This window comes from Helicoverpa armigera, chromosome 12 (assembly GCF_030705265.1).
Source record: "Helicoverpa armigera isolate CAAS_96S chromosome 12, ASM3070526v1, whole genome shotgun sequence".
Taxonomy (NCBI): Eukaryota; Metazoa; Arthropoda; class Insecta; order Lepidoptera; family Noctuidae; genus Helicoverpa; species Helicoverpa armigera.
Genome location: NC_087131.1, coordinates 11,816,720 through 11,844,286, shown reverse-complemented (window position 1 = coordinate 11,844,286; position 27,567 = coordinate 11,816,720). Strand labels below are relative to the sequence as shown.

Sequence of the window (27,567 nt, the reverse complement as noted above, 5' to 3'; positions counted from 1 at the left end):
AATAGTTAAACAATCACCGTGTTTCACATATGACTCATGGGACAGCCCTATTTGTGAATTGTGTAGATAATTTCTATAAAACTTCTGAATGAATTAAAAAGTAAGTTAATTAGGTAATTGAACTTAATAGCTGTTTTCTGAGGCTTTACTAGGTCCCAGGAGAAATACTTTTCGAGACCAAGTAAAAAGTAGCTTACGTCCTTTTTCAGGCTCCAAAGTATGAGTGCACAAAATTATGAAAGCCTTACCGACAAAGAGATGCACGAAACTTAATCTTATTACTTAGAAAGATCAACACGTTAATACGTAACTTAAAAAAATAAATTATGTAAATACCAAAAGAGTTAATTACGGACTTCTATTACCTTAATTTCTTCAAGTGCAAATCTATAAATAGATAAGAATAAGAAGGATAATGACTTGCATGCAAATTCACAGGACGTACACTCATTGTCTAAACTGTAAGACAATTGCTACCTTATTGCTTCGAGATAAGGTTGGAAAAGGCAAATTACACGTTGTAATTTTAATAATCATAATTATGTGAGTGCAGGTCTTAGTCACAGCGAGCTTTAGTGATAATTAACTAATTATCTGAGAAACTCGATAATTGAATCATTGTAAGGTTGTGTCAAGGTAATGGTTTTAGAACCTTTGCTTATGTATTTTACAGAAAAGTAGAATGATACTTTAACACCTATTATAATGATGACTATGAGAACTGTAATACTGAACTACATCAAGCATGTTAATTAACACAAGATGCACGTACAATTTGTTCAACGCATAGGTGCACATTTTTTATACACTGTATTTCCATTATTCTTAACAACGAAAGAAGAATCATCGACTTATACCGCTTCGTTCAAATATTTTGGAAGCTAATTACCTTATCAATTTGTGTCACTTTGTGCACACCTACTGATATAATAATTTAACTTTATCGACTCCCAAAATTATTGTCTCATCAAAAGGTTCTTCAAAATTATAATTACCATCTAATGATCATCATTAGCAGGTTCTAACAGAAAGCTCAACTTGAAGTTATTCGGAATCGCTGACACTATCGCCCCGGCCTATTTAGCGAGTATTGTGAATAGTTTAGGAGATAGCACACATCATTATATTGTAGTTGACTGACTGACACAGTGGTCCTGTGATTTACAACGACAAACGAAAAAAAAAGTTCTGCACTGACAAATATATTTTTTTATGTTCCGAAAAGTTATCTCGCGATTTTTTTAGTTCCAAAAAGTTATGTTATGATAAATTTATTTTTTTGAAGTTACAAAAAGTTCTCTGGTGGTAGTTTTTTTTTTATTGAAGTTACTGGCGTTTTGGAAATGTGTTTGAAAACGATAGTATTTTGTTTATTAGTGATTTTGTTAGTGCTGGAGTTTGTTTGTTTTGTAGAAGCTCTGGATGATAACGGTGAAGGAGTATGCGTTGTAAAGCTCAGGTAACTTTTGGGTTGAATTTCTAATGAATTTTGGTTGAATGACTTATGTAGGTTGATCGACAGTTTTTAAAGCATACCTTTTTTACTAACAAGGGTCGTTATTCAATAAATTCAGATCTGATTATTTTCGTAACTTTAACAATCACAGGGTGTTTTAGATGATTTTTGAGATTGGAATTAACAATTTATCTTCTTTGTAATTTATTTATATCGGTGTTATTTCAAAGTAATTTTTATGTTTTTTCTAGTACTCGACAGCGACGAAAAAAGCCGTACAACGTAGCCATAAACAAGTGGTGTGGACGGAAAAAGTGTGTCGTCAGGAAATATAGATTTGAGGTAATTGGACAATCTTCTTATGTTCATTACAAATCTAATACTTTCCTCTTTTTAGATATATTTCTTATATACTGTTTTTGCTTATTCTAGACATATTTAACCTGGACGAACCACACGGTATGCTGCAACGGCTGGCAACACGACGCTGAGCTTGACAAATGCGCGCCAATTTGCAGTACCGGCTGCCACGGGGGCCGCTGCGTCTCCCCGGATCAGTGCCAGTGTGACTCCCCCAACTACATCGACCCAGAGCGACCGAACACCTGCATCACCCCTGTCTGCGAACCAACCTGCTTCAATGCCGACTGCCGTGCCAACAACACTTGCATCTGCAAAGAAGACTACACATCCTACAACGCCACACATTGCTTCAAATGTGACCCAGGGTACACTGCAGATGAGAACCTCAACTGTGTACCTATATGTGACAATCCCTGCGTCAATTCCACCTGCACCGCTCCTAATACTTGCACCTGTTCCGAAGGCTACCGACATAAGAACAACTCCATTTGTGAACCGATATGCGATTGTGTGAACGCGGACTGTATCGGACCCAACCAGTGTTCTTGTCACAAAGGCTATACGCCTGTCAATAAAACGACATGTGCTCCAAAGTGTAACAGCTGTTCTCATGGTGACTGCGTCGCTCCAAATAACTGTTCCTGTCATAGCGGTTACGTTAAAATCAAAGGTGTTTGTAAGCCAAAGTGTTCCGAATGTGTCAATGGATTCTGCACTGCCCCTGGTGTATGTACTTGCAAGAATGGTTACGTGAAAAGTGACAGCAGTGCGAATATCTGTGTTGTGCCTTGTGACGATAAGTGCAAAGGATATTGCGAGGACGGTGGATGCGTTAAATGGAACTGCTCTTCGACGCCGATAAGGTGAGCTTATTTTAACTTGTTGACACCCATGCATGTTTATAGAGTACGGTTATGACACATGATCACATAAATACAGTACAGTATGACCAGTATGACTTTGCACATTTAATATTAATTATTCAACCGTAAATATTGCCAAAACCAAACTCTTACATGTAGATGATATCAACTGTATAATTTCATTAATGAACTTTCACATATAAATGTAATTCGCATCACAAGTTCTTGCCCTCACACAAGGAACCGGCAGTACCATTAAGATAAAGAAAGCATCGTTAACTTTAACAGCAATAACAAATCAAATTCGAGCACTGCATTAGGAAGTGCGTGACAGGCTCATTCATCATTGCATATCAGATTTATCGGCGCAGTCGCAGGACGTCGCTCGATATTGTATGCGTGGACACGTATGACGCGAGTCCGGTCCCTCGTAGCACTAGTGTGAACACGCGGCGGCGCTTGCATTACAAGTGTAAAGGATTGTGTGGTCGCGTTCGAATGGTAATCGTGTTTTGTTTTTGATAATGCCGCTGTTAAGTTGTTGATAGTATTTTTATTTAAGAGAGATTACTCGTAAATAGGAAGGGTAAAAAAATGTACGTTGTAGGTAATCGATCTTTTCAACGCAGTTCCTATCAGATATAAAATTCTTTTGGCATTTTAAGACTAGGAAGATTACTGATCTAAATGTTTGCAATAATATTTTTAGAGCTGAATGAGGATAATATACGGGACGGAATATGAGAACTAATTGAGTTCATCTAGTCACGGTAAAGATATATTTAAACTGTGATCTAGTCTTTACATAAAGTTATGACTAATTCTTAGGTAAATATTAAATTTAATGGCCATATCCTATAGCTATAATAAACATACCTATCTAGCAATAAGGAAATACTGATTCCACACTATTTTACATTGGGCTTCAACAAACTGTAGGTATACAATAAAAGTTTCATGTTATCCCGATGATAAAATAAGACCAATATTACCAAAATAATGAAATTGGATTAAACTGGAAAATAATACTTTTTGTTGCTTAGTAGTGCCATCTATTGCGTGGGTGTGAGACTACTAAATATGGTTCAGTATAATGGCTACAGTTAGTTTTAAAGTTGACAAATAGATGGCGTAAGTAGTATCAAAATGGCGGTTACCATGTGCTCTGTAATTTTACTAAAGTTTTAACTCGATGTAAACAAAACCATACATATTGGTTTGAAAAGGATCTTTTTCCATACGATGCGTTTCAAATAAGAATATGTGATTATTATAAATGATTTAAAAGTCGTGGTGGCCTAGTGGTGAAGAACCAATCTCTCAAGTATGAGTGTGTGCAGGTTCGATTCCCAAGTACCAATGCAGCTTTTTAAGTTTGTGTGTACTTTTTAAGATTATCTTAGACTTCGATGACTGTGTTTGGGAGGGCACGTTAAACTGTAGGTCCCGGCTGTCATTGAACATCTTTGGCAGTCATTTCGGGTAGTCAGAAGGCAGTAATTCTGACAACGAGACTAACCAAGGCGTGTCGGATTGCCCGGGTAACTGGGTTAAGGAGGTCAAATAGGCAGTCGCTCCTTGTAAAGCACTGATGGTAATCAGCCGCATCCGATTAGGCTGGTAGCCGAATCCAACATAGTTGAAAAAAGGATCGGAACTTGATATATAATACCTAAATGATTTCTTTAAATACGTCAATAGTGGGATTTACTCCAATTTTAAGTTCCTACTACCTAAATCATGGTACAATAATGGATAAGCAAAACTACTGTTTCTAAAACGAAAACAATTGCCCTCAAAATTACAGTTAGGTAGGTAGGTATTATGCAAATCTTTTCCGCAAAGTCAACTGCCAAATTGAGCTATGCTTATTTGTTATCGTATGAATAATAATAAGTCAGGTCTGTTATTTTGTGCTTACTATGTGGTTTTGTAACTGTTTTATTTAATCTTTCCTAAACAATGTCAAAAATTGTGCGAGAGTAACAAACATTGCATATGTGTTACCTAATACTAAAGGTGCGTTCAAAACAAATTGACAAAGAAGTTTTTGCTAGATATAACTTTTATCCAGCATAAACAAAAGATACACAATAAGAAATAAAATAAAACAAAATGTTGGTAAAAAGAAAAACATAAAATGCAGCATAAATGGGCATATATAAGCATATATGTATAAGCATAAATGGGAGTCCAGCTTAGCATGTGTCAAGTAGAATACCTGAAGCTGGTATTCTGCTGGATCCCTACGTGTTTCTCACAATTTTTAGTTTACCTTGTCAAACACCTTGTCTTGAGCAGTTTAGAACATTCTGAAGGAACTTGGTACAAACGGCCTAACATTTTTCAGTAGGATAACCGACTTTAACGGTTTCTTTGTAGTTCATTAAGTTGTCGCAAGATGGCGCTGATTGAATGCTTCAGATATTCAGTAACTGAAATACAATTATTACACTTGTTTGAGTGTAAATGTCTTTTAAAAAGCTTTTCCTTGCAATAACATAAACACCTGAAGATTTTAAATACAATTTATATAGAATAAGATTAAACATTGAGATTTGAAAATTTTTTGAGCTAAACTGTTTCGTGGTATAATAACATAGCTACCATTAATACATAAGTATAAGTAAATACATGTATTCTCTAGGTTCTTTTGCATTATAAAAGAAAATGTATTACTGTGGCCGCAATAAAAATTCTGCGCAAATTTCATAAGTTTAGTCTACAACCTGAAAAAAATCTCACGCCTGCTTCGCTCGCGCTTTCTTGTATTCGTATTGTACCTCTATACTTGCTATAAAGCAAGGAAGCGCTTTCATCTACTTTCAGTCCTAATAAAAATTTTCGCGCTCGCTCTACTAGGGCCATTTTCTACATAAGAACACAAATTTCGCGCTTGGTACGCTCGCGCTTTTTGTATTTATACTGTAAATACTTTTTATATTCTAAGAAATATACGCTATTATTATAGCGAGGAAACAGATTGAATTCATAAGAATCGAATAGATACGTATATAAAACCAAATGACGGCAACTTTAGCTTTATCTATACATATAACTATAAAAATGAAACCCGCTTTCCGTTGTCACGACATACCATGAAAACGGCTTGACCGATTTGGCTGAAAATTAGAGGGTAGGTAACTTAGACCCGGGAGAAGGTTTTGGGATAGTTCAAAAGTAAGAGTTTTTTTCATACCTATATAAGAAAGTCGTGTTAGTTACTCCACTTATAACTCAAGAACGGCTAAACCGATTTAGCTGAAAATTGGCAGGGAGGTAGTTTAGAGCCATTTTTTTTATCACCATCCGGGTCGTCATCCAGGACGCGGGTGAAACCGCGGGCAGAAGCTAGTTTCTTATAAATAATATATGCACTTTTGTTGTATTAATTAGCTGTTTGCATAATATTAATTGACATTTAATGTGACCACAAGCCGGAAAACGAAGCGTGGGAGGCGTCCGTGCTAAATAGATGGATATTAACTGTTGACCCGCGACGGACATTCTAGTATTCTATTAGAATTCGTTGCTTCACATTACGATATGATTATTACAACGTAGTTTTCCTAATTACTTGGTAACATCGCACATTTTTTAAAGAAATTTTTATCAATTGAGTGACTTATATCCGTGCCTACGCTTTGCCAGTTTGCTCATTCCTATTTCGTACGCGGTAACTATTGCAAGCGCCCTTCGAGCAACATATGAAAACAAGGACTCAAGAAATTGTTGATCACTACACTAGAAAAATTCGAAAACTTAAAAAGAAACTAAGAAAACGACGGAGAATGACATCATCATCAGACGATGAAAGTAAGTAACCTTCTGCTATTTATTATGGTGATCACTGAGTAAAGTAGTTTCGTAAAAACTCTGGGATTGACTGCGAGTCAATACCTTTGATATTTGTCGATACTGAATTTAGTAATAAAATTTTTAAACTTATAATGCATCGGGGTTGGCTGCGAGTCCTCAACGATGACAAATAAGCACAAAATACGAACATTCTAAAACAGATGTTATAGCCCAAGTTACCAGGGCCCCAGACCTTATTTTCTGATGGACAAAACATATATGATAGGGTTGTATTAGTGTGTTTAGTGAACGTATATGTTATGGACCATGTGATTAATTCGGGCATTATTTATAATGCCCGAGCATTATGAATAATGTCTAGCTTTATCGGGCCAAGTGATTAATAACGATCTTAACTTCATTATTTATCACATTGCACGGGCATTATTATATTGCTACATGATAGTTGGGCAATTTGAAATAAAGCTATATTTTATGCGGTGCGAGGGTGGCAGTTGTTCTAATAAATAAATCCTGTTACTTGCTACATATTTTATGATTATTGTTTTAAATTATATGTTCTATTTTAATGGGAAATTATAAGTCTAGCCACAAAATTATTAAGCGGACAATTGTCATCTAATTTACTAACTCGGCCTCGTTTTTCTTGATCTCATTTTTCTTGCCTCGTTTTTTTTATGGTAGAATTTAATTTGGATTCAAAACATTGTATTAAAAACTGAACTTAGTGACGAAAACGAATCGCTGCAAAACCGACTCCACGTAGTCTTGTCTGCCCTACTCCTAGAGTGCAATTCAAAACCGCGTAGGCGCGGAGGGGCGAGGCGGCCTGCGAGCTGAGGCGCAGGTAGTTTTAAGGCTCGCCGCCGGGGCTGAGGCTGGCCGGCGGAGCCGGCCAGCAAGCCGAAGCTGCGGTGGTGAGCGTGAAAACCATCTGCGACGATAAGCTCGCATGGGACCGCCGGAGCCCCGCAGCGCCGGAGCATGCTTACTATTCTTCTATGCTCTGTCAATTGATATGGGATGTGTTATATTTAGTGTATTTTAAGTTAAATGTCAATAACAATAAAAAAAATGAAATTAAATATGTTTGTATTACTTTGCCCAAAAGGTCACGGGCAATATGTATAGTGCCCGGTCAATTTGATTGTTTGAATAATTATTATCAAATTGCACTCTCATATTGGGCATTATTCATAATGACCGGGCATTATGTATACTGCTCAATTTATCACTTGGTCCATAACATATACACACCTGCTAGCTTGGACCAATTAGCTGCTAGTTAGTAAAATTTTCCGTACCTAGCACCTGAGAATTGGCCCTCAGTCTAAGCTAGCAGATACTTAAGTGTACGTGCACCAAGTACAGTAAATACTAACCCCTGTATCCGTAGGTATATGTTTTATGTTTATACAACATGTAACGTAATTAACGCACACCCTCAAACACCCCAATTAGAATATTATGTTAAAATCATAATACATACACTGAATTTTTAATTTAACATGTATATGCATTGTTATTTACTAAACTAGTTATACTACGCACGCCATGCACATAACATAACGAAACTACGGAAAAAGCCGACAATACACGAAGTCTTATTACTTTGAGTGAAGGTATGATTCCGAACGACGCTGCACGCAGCAGTGCTGCCGCGACACTACTGGTCCCCGTACAATTTCTATTGGCTTATATGAGATTACATTCCGAGCTAGGCAGCAATGTCGCGGCATCAATGTAGCGGAAGCACTGCTGCGCGTCAGTGTCGCCCTGCCACCGCGATAGACTCGGAATCAGCGCGACAGGCAGCACTGCTGCGGCAACACTGCTGCGTTCAGCGTCGTTCGGAATCATACCTTTACGGTCTATTTGAATTTGTTTTGACTGTACAGGGTTAATATGACAATAATTTCTGTAGTTTTAATTATTTTTGGGATAAAAAATTACCCATATTTAAAATGATATAAATCGATTCAGTAAACGATTCTGAACTTATTAAGTTACATGTTGTATATATTTTGTATATAGTATTTTATTTTTAGTTTTGTATAAAGATAAGTAGTTTAAGATTGTATAAATAGTGTGTATATTTTATAAAATAAATAAAAAACTCTTCAGATATTTATCTTAATTAAAAATTGTAATTTTAGGTAGCGAACTATCGGATACGGCTCAAGTAGTAGAGGAGGAAACCAACATGGATTCAATATCCATGTCACCGGACATGATGCCACAAGACCAAGAACTGGAATTTAGAGATACCCTTGACGATACTGCGGCGGTATCGTGCCCTCGAGAAAACTCCACTAAGAACGTAAAACCCAAATTAGATCCGGATTTACTGTCGGCATTAGGTGAATGTGAAACTACGTCCGACTTACCCGATTATGGCGAAAGCATCCACTGCAATTTATCACAATTATGGCAACCTTTGCTAAAGAAAGGGTTGCCAATAGAGAATAAATACAAGCTATTGAAAGAGTACCTTGTACCAGATAACTGTAGGCTCCTGCAAGGACCAAAACTAAATGCTGACATTTCGGCAGAATTATCGGATATGGTTCGAAACCGTGATAAGACACATATCGCGTCTCAACAACAGCTAGGCGCCGGCATCACTGCCGTCAGTAGAGGCATTGGTATACTCTTGGAGAGCGACGACAAGGTTCAGGCTATAAAACATTTCAGCAATGGTTGCCGCTTACTGTGCGACTCACACTTCTCAGCAACAAAGGCACGAGTGGAATTAATCATTCCTAGGCTGGACAAAGCTTTTTCAAACCTCATTACTGACTCGGAGCGAGTCGAAATTCTGTTTGGATCATCCTTGCCAAAAATCTGCAAAAACGATTGAAAAAGAAAATAAATAATAGTTTAAAAAAACTACAAAACACGCTTTTTATAGAAAAACGAACTAAAAAATAGAAAATAAATTTAAATTAAGAAAACAGTGTTAAAAACAATGAATATAAATTAATAATAGTGTGAATAAAAAAAAAAATATTTAAAAAAAGCGTGGTGTGCATGGTGTCAATAGTTATAAATATTTTATTGACAGATATGAGTAGGTACAGTGATTTTCATTTCGATAATATCTTAAAAAGCACCCCACGCTTTTTTAAATATTTTTTTTTGTATTCACACTATTATTAATTTATATTCATTGAAATTTTTAACACTGTTTTCTTAATTTAAATTAACTATTGTTATAACAATTTTAACTATTATTATACTTCTAGGCCGATGCACCTAAAATTAGTTTTTTTTTGCTTTTTAGTGTTTTGGGAAGTCGGTTTAATTTTTTTGTAAAAAGGTTATTTATTTAAAGCTTTTCAGTGATACGAATAGTTGTCACTATCCATACAAGTGGGAAGTTCTCATCAATACAAAGAATATAAGTCCAAACGAGGTATTTTACATATTAAGTTGTGGAGTTCCCTCGACTTTCTCTGGTCTCCATCATCAAGTCAGCTCCAAACCTTCACTGTTGCAAAGGTCTTGTCAATACAAATAATTTAAGCCCAAACACGAGGTAGTTTACATATTCAGTTGTCGAGTTCCCTCGACCCTCTCTGGTCTCCATCATCAGGTCAGCTCCAAATCTTCACAGTTGAATAGTGCTTTTAGGCGTACACCTGAGTGTCAAGTTTTTACCCTATGTATGCCTACAACTTTTGAAGGTTGCCCTCGATTTCTCAGGGTTTCCATCATCAGATCCTGACCTGATGACTATAGGAATAACTGGCAGCCATTCCGAGTCGAACAAAAAAAGAATCACGTAAACCGGTCTATAAACCTCGGAGTAATCGATGTGTATGTGTAACCTCCTCCTTTTTGGGAAGTCGGTTAAAAATGGAATAATTTTATCAAATTAGTGTATTGTCATCGGTCCTCAATAAATCTACGAAATTTGAACGAAATCTGGCCGTTTAAAGTGGGTCAAAATCGCGCCCAAAGAAGTCGGTTACAAACAAACATACAAACATACCAACATACAAATATACAAACATACAGGTGAAGCTAATAAAAAGCGTGTAAATACAAACATACAGGTGAAGCTAATAAAAAGCGTGTAAATACAAACATACAGGTGAAGCTAATAAAAAGCGTGTAAAAAGAAGGCTGCTCAATAAAAAACCCCACCAAGGTTCCAACTTCCAGCACTCATACACCATAAACTGGAACCCACCCCGCACGCGTTATCAGGCGAACAGAAGGGGGGGCAGGGGCGAGGTGCATACGGGAGGCCGGCAAGGGCAGGGAATCGCCGCCCGAACTCGTCGCATGCGCAACCATACCGTGCGGCGACCCAAGACTTCTGGCAACCAAAAAGCTGGCTATCAACTCGGTCAAAGGATCACCATGGCTATCCAACGAGGTAATGCTACCAGCCTCTTGGGCACGCTCCCAGTCGACAGCGATGGGGACGATTTTTTTATGTCTTTTTGTTTTCGTTTTTAGGAATCCGTACCCAAAGGGTCGCTCATCACTAGGCTGTATGTGTCTGTCACTAGGCGGTATCTCATGAACCATGACAGTTAGAGTTAAATTTTTACAGATGATGTATCTGTTATTGAGATATGTCTATTGCCGCTATAACAACAAACTCTGAAAATAAATATTTTGGAATAAAATAAATATTTTGGGGATAAAATAAATATAAACCACGTTTGTTGTATGGGAGCCCCCATACAACAGGTTTTTTGTTAAGTTTTGCTCGATATTGATAACGGCAACAGGTAGAGATACAGTTTTATATACTAATGGTATACGGAACCCTTCGTGTGCGAGTCCGACTCGTACTTGGCCGATTTTTTTTTGTTTTAGGTTTGATAATAGAATCTAGACACACGGCAGTGTGTCCGCCAAGTTCGAGCAAAAAAAGCGACACACCGGCCGTGGGTTACATTACACGAACCATTTCGGGCCAAATTCGACCCCCCTGTAACTCAAAATCTATTTTATTTACGCATATCAAATTTCTAGTATCTGTTGAGACTCCTTCACTCATCTAAAATACAAAATTTCATTAATAAGCCTATTGTAGGTCTTGAGATATTGACGTCAGAAAATCGCTATTTTTACTATACACTCACTGACTGACTGATTCACTGACTCACTCATCAAAAACCTAGACCACTTCCAATGGTCGTATTGCCTTGAAATTTGGCATGGAGGTAGGCCTTTATGTCAAGGTAAAGGGAAAAATCTGAAAATGGCCAAGTGTGAGTCGGTTTCAAAATAATGAAGGTGTTTTATACCCCTAAGGAACTAAAACGAACTAAATTTATCTATATTTATCCTTATTAATTATTATTAATTATTAATTATTATTAATTAATATTATAAATCGGAAAGTGAGTTTGTTTGTTTGTTTGTTAGTTCCGCTTTCACGCCGTAACTACTGAACCGATTGCTTTGAAATTTTGCAGACGTAAAGTAAGAAGTCCGGATTAAATAATAGGGTACTTTTTATCCCGAAAAAAATAGATATTCCCGAGGGAAAACAAAAATATTGTTTGCTAGATGGATGGATTGTAGATGGCGCTGTGTGTCGTTTAAAACAAGGTAATATATTGCAAACGAATATAAACATGTAAATTTAGAAGCTAAATGATACGATAATGAATCCCCGAAAATGAGGAATTTCCGAGGGATGATGTACAATTTGTTTAATCGTCTAAACTGTTTTTTTTTTTACATCTACTTATATATTGCAAACGAATATGAACATATAAATTTAGAAGCTAAATGATACGATAATGAATCCTCGAAAATGAGGAATTCCCGAGGGATGACGTACAATTTGTTTTATCGTCTTAACTGTTTTTTTTACATCTACTTATCCTGAAATAACTATAATTCAACGAATTACTAATTGGTACCCAAAATCTGCATGTTTTTGCTCCACAAGGGAAAACGTATAATATAGAGTACCATTTCGTTTTGGTTTAACAACTAATCGTATCCAGCGTTACATCGCGCTTCTTAGATTTTTTCCGTGGGAATGAGAAGTTTTCTTATAGTTGTGATTTATACCGCAATATAACCGAATTCCACGCGGGCGAAGCCGCGGGCGGAAAGCTAGTATAATATATCTTCGAATGGTACAAAGGTTTGTATTTGGTCAAAGTAAAGTAAAAATCTGAAAACGGCCAAGTGTGAATCACTTTCGAAAATAACGAATGTGTAACTTTGATCCACGAACATAATATATGATAACATGTCATGTCAGTCAGTTGGTGAATCTAGTCCATTTAGTTAATCTAGTTCATTTCTTTGTTAGAAACATAGTGCATATTAAAAAATCTAAAAGATAGTATAAATGAGATATTTCTTTAACTAACTTCATCATAAGAAAAAAATAAAATAAACAACCTTACAAAAATAAATGAAATCCCACCCAAAACAAAAATGTGAAAGACTGCCAAGTTCGATAATATGGGAATGCTTCGCCTATAAAAGAAGTGAGATCTGAATAAGTACCAAGTTCCATACACATACCTCAGTTAAAAATAGTTACTTTTTAATGATGTTACTTGGCAAGTTTGACCGTATTCTGTGATCTTTCCAAGGCGTTTGATTACCTACGTGGATCTCAAAATGCTTATTTGTAAACTAAACCATTACAAAATTCGAGGTAAAGGTCTCAAACTTGTCTTATCCTATTTGTCAGACAGACAGCAAAAAGTAGACATAAACGGATCAACATCTTCAGGGTCATTAGTTAAAATGGGCGTGCCTCAAGGTTCAATACTGGGCCTCTTTTTATTTCTCGCATATATCAATGATCTCCCGTACATGATGTCTGACATGGCAGAAGTAATTCTATTTGCTGATGATACATCCCTTATTTTTAAAATTAATAGAAAAGAATCTAGCCATGCCCATGTAGATGATTGCCTGGCTACTCTTTCAAAATGGTTTGCCGCTAATAATCTATTACTAAACAGCACAAAAACAAAATGTATAAAATTCGCTTTACCCAATGTAGCCCAAGCTGATCTCAACATCACGCTTGAGGGCAATAAACTAGATGTAATTAAAGAAACCGTTTTCTTGGGCATAACCTTAGATTCAACATATATTCAACATACAATGCCGTGCCCACATTACCGCCTTGTCGGCTAAACTTAGTTCTGCTTCTTTTGCAGTAAGAAAAATAAGGCAACTTACGGATGTAGCAACGGCTAGGCTTGTATATTTCGCCTACTTTCTTGCTGTGGGGGGCAGCGGCTGACTTAGAATCTGTTTTCATACTTCAGAAACGGGCAATTCGAGCTATATATAAAATATGGGACCTCGCGAATCACGGAGAGTTTTTAAAAGAAATCAATATTCTTACGTTGCCTTCTCTCTATATTCTTAAAAACATCATGTTTGTACGAAAAAAATTGCATTTGACATTCACAATATAAATACCTACTAGAAAATTAAATAAGCATAAAATAGTCGTCCCAAAATTAACATTAAGCAAAACAAACAAATCGTTTTTAGGGAATAGTGTTCGGTTTTACAATAAGCTACCTAAATGTGTAACAGACCTTACTGATAAAAATTTCAAGAATATCGTCAAGTCTACTCTAATTAAGAGAGCATACTGTAAAATCAAGGACTATATTGACGACAAGGATGTATGGCGTTAGTCCTACATTGCACGAGTGGCTTCCCTGGTGACTGGCAGGCTGTCTGGGAATATCTTTGTTCTCAGTAATGTTTTGCTATTATCATGTTATTATTATATATTTTTTTGCTTTATATAACTTGGTTTAGTTAGTTAAACTTTACTTTACTTAGTTTGTATATGGCTTTAATACATTCAAGACTAAATTCAAAAATACTTAACCCAAAAATGTTATTACAGTATAAAAGAGGTTTTCGAGGACAGAACTAAACAGTAAGTTAGTGTGTGTATAATATGTTAAAGAAAATAGTATATAAATGGTATTAAAGATAATATAATAATAAATATGAATATAATAATACATATAAATAAATATGGATACCTAGTTATTAAAAATAGTTTGTAAGTTTGTATATTAAAATTGTATTGCTGCGCCCTAACAGGGTACATTCTAGAACACCTATGTAACACTCATGATCGCAATAAATATTTGAAGTTTCAAGTTTGAAGTTTCATTTTCTCATATATCCTAGTTCAACTTACATTGTATAACTTTCTCAGAGTCAACCCTTAAAATATTGTAAGCACTTCTTTTTTAAAAGAGTGTCTATGAAGTTTCTTGCCGGTTCTTCTTTTTGGAACCGCACAACTAGTTTGACGATTCTTAAGCACCTGTAATAAGTCTATATGAAATTAGCTGATGCCCAGTGCGTAATATCCAAAATACTGAGCTTGCACTTAGTATTGCATAATAATTGTGCAACTTTCCAATTAAATTGTAAACAACAAAATAAAACTTTTTAAAAGCCGATATACACATGAAAATCAAGTTTTTACCCGATATGTGCCTACAATTTCGAGAGTCTTCCGTTTCTTAGGGTTTTCATCGGGAATCACCACCATGTTTTGTGACTCCCGACAGACAAGCAATATTCTTCGGCACACACCAAACAGCTCAATACAGCGAGCGCTATACATTTGGCTTTGGTTGTGCAATGCCTAGTCAATCATCATCTGATGATTCAAACTACCAAATATCCTTACTTAAATTCCGAGAATGCAATATCAATGAATACCTAACTGTCGCAATATATTAAAACATACGACGTTATTATATCCGCACTGGGAGTATAAATAACTTTCCTTGTTTTAGATAAGTTCGCCGGCTTTGTTCCTATCACTACTGTTATCGAATGCAACATAGTTGTTGCACATTTACACGTGTTTGTTAACAGAAAAAATGCATGTTAATTAACTGTTACTAGTTTCTAGTATTTGTATATTAAAATTATGTTGATACATTTTTTACTGCTCGTGATTCGGAAAGCATATTCATTTGTTGGCCCCGGTTGTCATTTGAACATCTTTGGTAGTCGTTACGGGTAGTTAGGAGCCAGAAAGTCTGACAACCAGTTTTACATTTCGTTGCCAAAGTAACTGGGTTGGGGAGATCAGATAGGCAGTCGCTCCTTGTAAAATAATGGTACCTATTCAAATAAACGCAGAAGATGAAGTTTATTTTCATGCCATTATGCCATGGTGTTTTTTTCATATTCTAAGAATTAGAAGTAGTTAACTGTTAATTTTATTATCTACATTTTAATATGGGTGTTATAAAGTTTTACAATAGTTGTTAAAGGGAAAATGCGCAATAAATAACTTATTTACCAGCCACAATAATAAATATTTACAAGGTTGCATCTCGGAAAATACTATGCTAAAGTATATAAAGCTCCTATCTATTCATTTCTAACCTACATAATTGTACAGCTACCGTAGTAAACTTCTTTGTTAATAGCAATATTTCTAATTTATTAAGGAAATTATTAGGAAAGTTTATTGGATCAAATGCAACAGAGATAACCAACCTGTTGAAAATGTGTTCATGACAATGAACTTACAAATATTTAAGCTAGGTACTTACCTCTATAAAATTGAACTGAAGCCGGATTTATTTTTAAGATCCTCATGTTGACAACAATGACAACATCTAGAAATTCTAAAATTATATAACTATTCAAAAGAATTTACGTATCCTTAGATAGTTCGGAGCAATTGCATCATCATCATCTCCTGAGCCTTCTTCCAACTACGTTGGGTTCAGCTTCCATTCTAACCGGATGCAGCTGAGTACCAGTGTTTTACAAGGTGCGACTGCCTATCTGTGCTCCTCAACCCAGCTACCCGGGCTACCCAATACCCATTAGTAAGACTGGTGTCAGACCTACTGGCTTCTGACTACCCGTAACGAGTGCCAAGGATGTTAAATGTCAGCGATTGCAATGATAAGTAATTTATTGAATTGATTGCAATAATTGGGTAAATGCTGTAGTTACCTACAATTGTTTATTACCCTTGTGTTTATACGTTTTCATATGTACCTATTTATTTTATAATGTAGCGTACCTAATCAAATTTTGGTAACTCCAAATGAGTAAATAGGTACCTACATGGAATTTAGTGAATCAAAGCCTGGTATTTCCAGCTCCGCCCACAAAAAGTTGCAAAAAGCACCTGTCGTGTGCAATGTTCAATGAGGAAAACCTTTGTAAGAAGGTCAGAAACATATCTACTAGCTGTCACATGTGGTTTCACCTACGTTCCGGTACAAACAAGTTATAATCTATGTATCTCTTTTTCTATCGGATGCAAAAATGGGTTAACAGCGGTGTCAGGCTTTTACTGACCAAAAATCCATCGTGTTCCTTTGTAGGCCTTTTACGTCGGGCTGCGGTAACTCTTTAGAACCATCCCGTAGCCCCGGCGGGCACCTATGTACCTACAGAAAGTTTAAGTACATAGGTGCCCGCCAGGTCGGTTCGGGAAGTAGATACTTCCGGAAACTTATGGATCTGCAAAAACAGGTACTAGGTATTCTATAACACCAAGTCGACAGTCACTATAGGTAAACCTTACCATCCGTTAGAGTCAGGGTGGTACTTCCTAATACAAAAGCAATAACAGCGTATAAGCAATAAAGCCAAGCTATTTGAGGCCACACTTTCCTGTCACGTACAAATATTCTAGCTTGTAAAGAAAGTACGGTATGTTGTGCCTAGACTTTTTGTTAGCCCAAAATGTTAATCGTTATGGCTGCTTAATTTTTTAAGGCGTTGGTATTTGGTGAAACGGTACATAGGATTTGTAGCACAGATAGTTTATTAAAATAATGCAGTTTTATTAACAGTGTATTATTTTTAATATTTATTAACGGTGTCCCGGGGGGGATTTAGAAAATAGATTGCATAGAACTTTTTAATTACATAACTGACGTAATTAAAGTTCACGTTCATGTATTAGAGTGCGTCAAAGTTCGGTTTTTAGTATCTTTAGTTATAGCACCTTTCAAAGTCAACCATTTGATTCCTCGTGTTTGGCCTTAGTACTTACCTACTTACATATTTTGTGAGTTTAACAGACAAAGGTTTTGATGAGATGTTCATCCATAAAATCCTTTCCAAGAAGGCATTATTCCTGTTTCTGTTTACATTTCAGGAATACAAACAATTCTCTCGTTGTTAGCAGGTTAGCCCGTTTGACGCAATTGCATTATCAACTGCAATATTTCTATTTACAATATGCAGTAATTATATTAAACTAGTTATTTTCCTATAAAATACTGTAATGCAGCTATTTTATCGATTGTGGGTGTTGGTTAAAACACGTGACAGGATACAAATGGACGTTAGGGATTCAGTTATTTTCAAATAATATTCTACACTGTATCCTTCTCCTAGGTTCTGCGACTATGGTGTAAAAAATTTCTTATTATCACCGGCACATAACTTAGCTAGGATTTTTTGGATTTAACTTAATGCGTTTAGTGACACAAATAAGTGGACTTTCAGTATTCCTTGAACATAAAGCATGTCGTATTTCTTCTTGATTTTATTTATTCTTTATTGCAAAATGTATACTGTTACAGATATGTATCTTTATCCTAGGTATACAGTTCCCTGTTGGGGCCCAGCAAATTAAGTAAAACTTCTGATTAAGGCCTGCTTGGAAAAAATATGACCAGACTAGCTGTTGCCCGCAACTTCGTCTGCGTGGGCAAGTTTCATACAAACTTTCATCCCCTATTTTATCCCCTTGGGGGTAGAATTGATCAAAATCCTTTCTTAGCGGATGCCTACGTCATAACATCTACCTGCATGCCAAATTTCAGCCCGATCCGTCCAGTGGTTTCAGCTGTGCGTTGATAGATCACTATGTCAGTCAGTCAGTCAGTCAATCAATCACCTTTGAGTTTTATATATTTAGATAGATCTCTTTTAATGATTCTTGCCAAGTTACGTTTCGGGAGCTATCTTAATCAGTTAAATAATTAACAGGATTGCGAGGAATACTGTTTTTGCGCAATAATGTAAAACATGATCACCATCTTATCTATGCGTGACTGCCTTTTAGTCACCATCGTGAGTCATTTTACAAAGGGGCTAATTGTTTCGATTGCCTAATACTCGTTCTAGAATCTTACTCAGAACATACATAGTAGTTATTGAGATAATTTGAACTCACATCAACCTTTTTATTGTCCCACTTAGGGCGAAACCTTTTCTCATACAGAAAAGACATGAGCGTTAATCACCATCATTGCTCAAGGTGGAATACATATCATTAAAGTCCAGGTTTTCTCAAGTTGTATTGTATCGCCTTTACTGAGTCTTTGGCGTCTAAGCCATATTAAGAAAGAACATAATATACCTTAGAAAAGTTATATTGGTATTTTAAAAGCTTCTGCTTTACTGCCACTATAATTAGCACTATTTTTGTGTCGATATGGACACGAGTTGGTTGCTTTTCCACTCATTAGACATAATGTTAATATGGAAAAAGCCGCAAACCATGGATAAAAGCTAGTTATTATTACGTTGTTTACTAGGATATGGCAGGAGCCATATCCTTAGTTTGTTCGTTCCTTTGTCTTCCGTATTATTACTAGTTTTCCTTGTATTTGAAGCACGTTTTCAGGCATGGTTTTTCATATGCATTTATTTATATGTTCTAGCACGTTTTCTTCCTAGATTCCTAGACACGTGTTTTTTCCTAGTCCACTCTATTACTGTAACGGAAGGACGGAAGTTTTTATTTACACTTTTTAGGATTCCGTACCCAAAGGGTAAAACGGGACCCTATTGTTTTCGCTCCTCCTCTGTCCATTCGTCCGTTTGTCACCAGGCTGTAAGTATCTCATGAACCGTGATAGTTAGAGAGTTGACATTTTCGCAGATGATGTATTTCTTTTGCCGCTTTAACAACTAATACTCAAAACCAGAATAAAATATTAGTAATAATTTGGATGGCTATTTTGTTCATTTTCTAAATTCTAAATAATGGTACGGAACCCTTCGCTATTTCGACTCGCACTTGCCCGGTTTTTAGGGTTCCGTAGCCAAAATGGCAAAAACGGAACCCTTATAGTTTCGTCATGTCCGTCTGTCCGTCTGTCCGTCTGTCCGTCTGTCCGTCTGTCCGTCTGTCACAGCCGATTTACTCGGAAACTATAAGTACTACAGTGATGAAATTTGATGGGAATATGTGTTGTATGAACCGCTACAAAAATATGACACTAAATAGTAAAAAAAAGAATTGGGGGTGGGGCCCCCCATACATGTAACTGAGGGATGAAATTTTTTTTTTCGATGTACATACCCGTGTGGGGTATCAATGGAAAGGTCTTTTAAAATGATATAAAGTTTTCTAAAAAACATTTTTCTTAAAGTGAACGGTTTTTGAGATATCAGCTCTCAAAGTCGTAAAAAGTATGTCCCCCCCCCTCTATTTTTATAACTACGGGGTATAAAATTCTAAAAAAAATAGAGGTGATGTATGCTAATTAACTCTTTCAACGATTTTTGGTTTGATCAAAGTATCTCTTATAGTTTTTGAGATAGGTTGATTTAACTGTAATTTACGGAACCCTTCGTGCACGAGTCCGACTCGCACTTGGCCGGTTTTTTTTTAATATATTTGGTAAGCAATAGTTCTAATTATCTGCAGTCAAAAATAAAACGACCACAAAATGTGGCTTGCGGTTTTTTACACTTGCTTTGTTACCTATATGTACACTATACATATAAATAGGCTATCTATAATAAGCCTTTAGAGATATCGTAAACTGCTACTGTTGAAATCTGAAGTTGCAAATAGTTTCCGGTATTTTTTTTGGATAGTTAATGAACTCTTTACAAAATCCAGTACAATTAATGTCAATTAGTTGCTTAAAATCCCGTAACAAATACATAACTTGATATGACATTAACGAAACAACACATCGTCGTTACGATTTTGGACTTTTAGTCTCAGGCATAAGATACAGAATTCAATAAACCGATTTATTAGTTTGAAATATTCATCCTTATCCATTTAAAGGATTGTTTTCCTTACGCATTAAATTAGTTGATAGAGGTGCGTAGTGAATAGTTACAGTGTCTGGTGTTTTATTGAAATACATACACAAATGATTATTTAACCTTCTTAATTTAATACAAACCACACAAAGCATAATTTCAAAGGATTTAAAAGTGAAGTAAAAACGTGTATATAGGGGTACCCAATGTTGTGTGCAGTTGACAGTTTTCATAGGAAAATAGACAAAACGGTCTGACGGTCGGATTTATAAAGACATTTGACTTTAAATGCGACGCTCATTAGTTTTTGAAAGTAATTATTTCAACTACATAGTTAATCAATAAAAATCACACAAATAAAAATAAATCTAATTGGCATTAAATTGGAATTTACTGTGGTCTTATTGACAAGACAAGGTTTAGTAGGTCTTCATTTTGAGCAATGCAAGGTAAAATGCAAACAAACATTGATCTGACAAAACCGTGATTGCGACATGTTCGAAAAACTACGAATGCACTCCATGTACCTACAAAATAATGTTCAATGTATAAAAAGAGTTTCCATGGAGTTTCATGCCGGTTTTTCTCCATGAGACCAACTCTTTGGAACCGTGTAACTACATAGTTTGACGTTTTTAATATTTTTTGGACTTTGACTATAATTGTACTTTATCTGATTATAGGTACTAATTAGCTATATTAATGTACGAAATATTCTTACGTATGGAAAATTCTTACTCAAATAATTTACTAATTATATACTAAGTAATAATTACATAATGATATGCCATTTGACCTTGTTGTTCTAAAAAGCTTTGAAAACAGTTAATTAAATAATATTATATGCACTCATACCTTATTCATAATTAACGATTATGAGGAAGCTGTTAATATTAGGTATTAAACTGATATTGAAATACAGGGTGCCCTATAATATTATGCATTTGTAACTTTATTTATTTACTTGTTTTCGACAGAGGTTTTACCCTTGTCTTGTGCACCTGGATAAAGTGTAGCCAATATCCTTCCTCGATAAATAGGCTATCTTACACTGTAAATTCTTTTCAAATTGGACCAATACTTTTCGATATTAGCATTTTCAAAAAAACAATTTACAATGTATTTTTATGCATTTGCAAAAATCAAATGCAGGTACATAACAATACATTATAAATTCAAAAGAATGAATCAGTCTGCAGTTTAATATTTTTTACCATGATCAATCAATAGTAAGTAATAGGCTGTATTTGTAGTGGTCTAAATCTCGGTGGGCGGTCTCAAATGCGAACAGGTGTAGATGGTACTTATAAAGTATATAGTATGATATATGTAGTTATTATACTGTTATTTACAAGTTAGCAAGTATCATGATTTTATTAGTGCCTTGTAAATAAACTTGAGATGTAATAACTCTTACATTGATCGAAATGAAGATTGGAAAGAATGTCAGCAATTTGTTTACATCCAATTAAACTATAAATATTATGGTGATCATCCAGTTATGGTCGATGCCATATAAGAATAATGTCAAAACATAATGACTTATTGTAAAAACAAATATACAGCGTAGTTTTAATTGAATGACAAACAGTTTTATGGTTTATTAGGTATTGTCCTTTCATTGGCTGCGAATATATTACCTACCACAACCAAAACACAAATGCAACTTGGCTTCTATACCACATATACTTATACATACACAATTAAAGCACTGACTGATAAGAATATTAATTCAATTCGTCAGTTTAAAATCACAGAGTTTCATTTGTCGTAGCCGCGAGCAAACGTGACATTGTGGTCTCAACCTCACAATAGCGTAGTGCGTTCACATTTTACTAATATTGCGTTGTGATTTATAATTATGTATTCCTATCCCGAACGACGTCACGACGAAAATTTATTACAAAGCGCCGGACGTCTATAAAACTGTCTTGCGTTATGCAAAATGGCATTGTTCGTTATCCGCAGTTCGCATTAAGATGTTCAAGTAATCGACATCAAGTATTACCGCGACACGACCGTGAGCTTTCGTCGTGCGGACACTCGACCAATCACGCGCCACCAACAAAACAAACACCCTATACATCACTCAAATTTAATTTAATTACGTATTTTTGATTACATTTAGTTCATTTGTTGTTATTTTTACAGTATTAGTTACGTGAAACGTGCCAAGTTTATCGAAATACAGTTTTTGTGAATTTTGTATTCACGGAGCGGACGCTGTGGGAACGAATGCTCCCGCGGGAAGTGATTATTCGCTATCGCACGTTAGTCATTGTCCACAGTAATATACAGTGGTACATTAATGAGTTATAAAACAAGGGAAGTAGTCCGGCATCGTGCATTTGTACATAGTTGCCATTCATGTAAAGTAATACCTATGTGATGCAAAATGTTGGAGCCGAAAGCCGTGCGTGTAGTGACTCTTGTGATTATTACTATTCATTTGTTTGAGTTCTATGAAGCTCTGAAACTGGGCACTAAAGGTGTTTGCGAAGACAATGTTTTGTAAGACTTCCTTTTATCTTTTTATATGAGTTGTTTTTGAAATGCCGCTTTAATAACCGTTGCGTATGAACGATGTTTCTAGTACATTCTTAACAAAGTAATCAAATATTATAAAATCAGTATGTATGTATCATTTGCCATAGTTAACAACTAAAAAGGATAATATTAAAAAAGCTTAACTTAATATACTTCTCATAAACTTGAACAATCTCGACGTAGTGATTTGAAATTACTCACATAGACACACATACACACACAAATAACGTTTTTAATACTAAAATCTTGTTCCTTTAGAGAAATTAATCCGTGTCTAATTAGCCCTAGAGAATGTGCCAAAAGAAAACAGTTGAGATTCAGGTAAGCCGGTCATTACAGTACAAGCACCGACAAAAATATGTGTACACTTCATATTTACACCTTGAGACACGCAAATTCAATTCGCGGGGAATATTTTGATACCTACCAATCTTATAGATATGAGTTTTTTTTTTATTAATAATGGAATATTGTAATTAATAAGTGTATACATCTTTTTGTACAAGACTATCTCACAAGTTTTCGTAATAAGACAGCTTTCAGCCAAACTTAATAATTCAATTTATGTTTTTTTCTTTTTTCATTTAGTATACAGCTTTTCCTACCTACGTATCAAGTAGGCTCTGTTATTTTCATTTCAATAAACTTTGTCAAAGGTTAGTGATTATAGAAAAGACATATCCTGGTTTATCTCTGTCATTGCCTGTACTACTACTTTTTAGTCATTATTATAAATTGTTTTGGATTGGCTATTTGTCTGTCTTAAAACTACACTGTACATAAATTGCACTTTTTATTTTAAGAATTATTTGTAAGTTATGAGTTCGTATGTTATCTTTATTCAATCATATTTAAATACCTATAACTAATTTATACATATTTATTTGCGTACAATAATGTCAAATCGTTGAGTTTTTACCCTCGTTATTTAAGATTGCGCTTTTAAATAATAACTTTATCTATCACCATTTACCTTTCCCAACTACGTTGTGATCGGTTGCCCGGGTAACTGGGATGAGGATGTCAGATAGGCAGTCGCTTCTTGTAAAGCACTGGTACTCAGCTGAATCCGGTTGGACTAGAAGCCGACCCCAACATGGTTGGGAAAAAGGCTCGGAGGATGATGAACTACGTTGTGATCGGCTTCTCTTACAAGGAGTGACTGAGTATCTGGCCTTCTTAAGCCTGTTTGTCAGTTTTCCCGTAAGAACTGTCAAAGATCTCCAAATTTTAAATATGTATTGATTATTGCTTTAACAACCTATTTATTATCAAACTTGAAAATAACCAATATTTGACTACAACAATGTATATTTTTATCACGATTTTTTGCAAGGTCATTCTGACTTCTACTAACTGTATTAAGTTAATGAACTCAAATCAGTATAAAAATGTCATCTACATATAGTACTTCAACAACTGGGCAAAAACCTTTCTTCAACCAAGGAAAGTTAGAACAATGTGCTTTAATTAATTTAATTATAGCTATTGATTGTCCTACTTAATTGATTCAGTTTACTACATGCAAACACACATTGTGAAATATCTACCTAATAGTTATTTTGTTATTATCAATCCACATTGCGGTGCTCTTGATAAAAATAGTGCGTCAACATACAATCTGCCAGGATTATATACTTTGGTGTCCTGTACATAAAGTTCAATTTAAGTTATCTGCTGGCTTTATTTAATAAAAATTTCCACTGTATATGATTAAATAGAAGTTTTTCCAATATCAGAGGGGCTGTGTAATTATGCACTGCTTTACCCATCTGTTTAACCTGTCCTAATGTTCAAGTCTTTTTAAACTTACTAATGATGACTTTTCTTTGTTTTCCAGGGGGCACAAAGTACCGGTAAGTTTGTCATCAAATATTTATGTATATATGCATTATACATATACGCTTTATTTTTTCTTAAAAATCTTAGTATTGGTTTGATGAAGTCCTGAAAGTAATTTTAGATTTGGTTCTACATCATAATTTCTTTGTTTTATAATCACAAATATGTAGACTTTTTTCTACACTGTTGTTACGTTAGGTCCTGAGCTTTACATGTGTGAATTCCAGAAAGGGCTGAAGAAGGCTGTTTGCTGCAACAACTACGAATACGACATGGACCTGGATGAGTGTCTGCCGATATGCAGCAATGGCTGTGAGAACGGCGAGTGCGTCGACGTGGACACGTGCGAGTGTAAGCCGCCGCTGGTGCTCGTCAACTACGCGTGCGTGCAGCCCGTCTGCTCAGGCTGCGAGCACGGCGACTGCGTGGCGCCCGGCGTGTGCAAGTGTCACGCCGGCTACGTCACGCAGAACGGCTCCTGCGCACCCGTCTGCAGCTCCGTCTGCGTCAACGGGCGCTGCGTTGCGCCCAACCGGTGCGAGTGCAGCCCCGGCCACGCGCCCGACCCCGGCGATGCCTTCAAGTGCAACCCCATCTGCGAAACCCCCTGCGTGAACGGCACCTGCGCGGCGCACAACAAGTGCATCTGCAGCGTGGGATACGAGCCTACAGGCAACAGTGCAGTCTGCAGGCCTACTTGCGCTGGCTGCGACCATGGACAGTGCGTTGCGCCGAATCAATGCATCTGCTCTATTGGATACGAACGTATAAACTCGACCTGCAAGCCACAGTGCAGTTCTTGTAGCAACGGCGACTGTGTAGCACCCGGGAAGTGTGAATGTCATGAAGGATACGAGCTTAAAGGGGAAGACTGTGCGCCAATATGTTCACCACCATGCAACAATGGACAATGCCTCGCGCCTGATAACTGTTCCTGTAACCCTGGTTACAATCTGACAGCTACAGGCTGCGAGCCTGTCTGTTCCAAGCCTTGTGTTAATGGGAAATGTTCAGCACCTGACTTCTGCTCTTGTGACACCGACTATAAGAAGGATGACACTGATCAGTATACGTGCTACAAACCCTGTGACCCACCTTGCTTCAATGGCACCTGCAGTTTGCATGGGGAATGCAATTGTTTCGACGACTTCGAATATGACAATGCTACGAACACTTGCGAACCTGTTAAACCGTAAGTAACTTGGCCTCTGTTCTTCCTTTTAGTCTTTATGTAACCCTTTCTTTTAGATATCTTATGCAACTTTTTTGACCCCATTCCCGTCCCTTCTGAGTAATTTTTGCTGCAGTGAAGAAGCTTACATGAATATTAACATTGTTGTTGGTGTTGATTCCAGGATCGACTGTAACCTGTGCAACGGTAAGTGTGAAGACAATAAAGAAGTGTGTCGGTGCGCCAACCACACGCTATGTGTCGTGGCGATCCTTCAGATGCCCCCAGAAGCTGTGGCCTCGGACGTTAAGTAAGTTATCATCATCAGCCATTCAAGTAGTTTATAAATACGTCGTCATACAATCCTAAAGAAATTAGTGTTATACCTATTTTGGCTTCCTAATTTTTAACACGCTTCAAAGCTACGTATGAATGTAATAAAATCTTGGAATGTTAATGTGACCCATTTCCCTGTCTTCAATTACGATGAAAGTTTGCACATGCTCTGTGTTCTGATGACAATATATGAATAGCTAAGAAACGTCGTTACAAATACAATTAATCCAAAAAAATTAGTGCATGCTAAAAGCGTGTTTTTTGTTCTTTCTTCTCCAATCATGATGAATCCCATTTCAAGAAAAGTATTAATGTTGATCTTGGCAATTTCCAGGATGGCCGGTATGAACATGATGCTGATGGCAATAGGCGGCGCCTGCCTGCTGCTCCTCATCCTGGTTGTCGTCGTGATGCAGAGGATCTGGCACAAGAGGAACGATTATGGGAAACCTACTAATGAGAGTAAGTGGTTTTCTTATTTGAAACATTATTTTGGGAACTAAATTAAAAATTGTCGGTTACTACACTATTCCCTAGTAACATAGGCGCCTTATTTTAACCGGGTACAGGTAATAGTTTCCAGGATAGAGGAAACAGCTAGTGAGCTGTAAGATACAATCTGATTTCTGCTTACTTACGAGCAAAGAATGTTTATTTTCGAATGATATCGTGTCCAGAAAGCTAAAAATGTGACAAACGGAGATATTTTATCATGTTGTCTAACTTTAATAAGTTGCTAGTAAGTGTTAAACCTGACGGGTAACAACAAAATTTCTAAGACTTGTAGAACTCTTACTTCCTTTATGAGTGTTTTTGAGAAACTATTGTCTTATGGAGAAACCTTGGCTTACAGTAATAAAAGAAACCTTCGTCCTAAGAAGGGCAATAAAAGATCATCACGATGTCTATTCCACTTGTTAATCAATGCTTTCATCATTTCCAGATACGAATTTAGACAGCGTGATGTACACAGTGCCCCACACATTAATAACTCAGAGGAACAGCAGAGTGTCCGTCGACGAGACCTCCTGTTACGAAGGCGAAGAGGACGTGACGAATACCGACACCTTACTACAGAGACCAGTAGACCTGCCTTAGTCCGTACCTGTACCAACGATGTTTAGTTAAGACCAATGTTTAGCTTGTAAGAGATAAAAGAGTTATTATTAAAAGTGTTTTTTTTTTCT

At 36.3% G+C, this 27,567-nt stretch overlaps 2 protein-coding genes across 5 annotated transcripts in view; one reads left to right on the top strand and one right to left on the bottom strand.

Moving 5' to 3' along the window:
• Window positions 1-27,567, bottom strand: part of LOC110382021 (V-type proton ATPase 116 kDa subunit a 1) — a 161,964-nt gene that overhangs the window by 112,542 nt on the left and 21,855 nt on the right.
• On the top strand, window positions 1,329-27,552 carry LOC110382086 (epidermal growth factor-like protein). 4 transcript variants are annotated; one of them, XM_064037191.1, is made up of 8 exons: window positions 1,329-1,459; window positions 1,708-1,798; window positions 1,889-2,682; window positions 24,872-24,887; window positions 25,101-26,065; window positions 26,229-26,354; window positions 26,715-26,842; window positions 27,324-27,552. In XM_064037191.1, the coding sequence occupies exons 1-8, from the start codon at window positions 1,344-1,346 to the stop codon at window positions 27,476-27,478; spliced, it is 2,391 nt and encodes a 796-aa protein (XP_063893261.1). In that variant the 5' UTR covers window positions 1,329-1,343; the 3' UTR covers window positions 27,479-27,552. The 4 variants fall into 4 exon arrangements, with proteins under 4 accessions (XP_063893261.1, XP_063893263.1, XP_063893262.1 ...); XM_064037193.1 differs by lacking the exons at window positions 1,329-1,459; window positions 1,708-1,798; window positions 1,889-2,682 and adding exons at window positions 22,156-22,303; window positions 22,636-22,995; window positions 23,290-23,352; XM_064037192.1 differs by lacking the exons at window positions 1,329-1,459; window positions 1,708-1,798; window positions 1,889-2,682 and adding exons at window positions 22,216-22,995; window positions 23,290-23,352.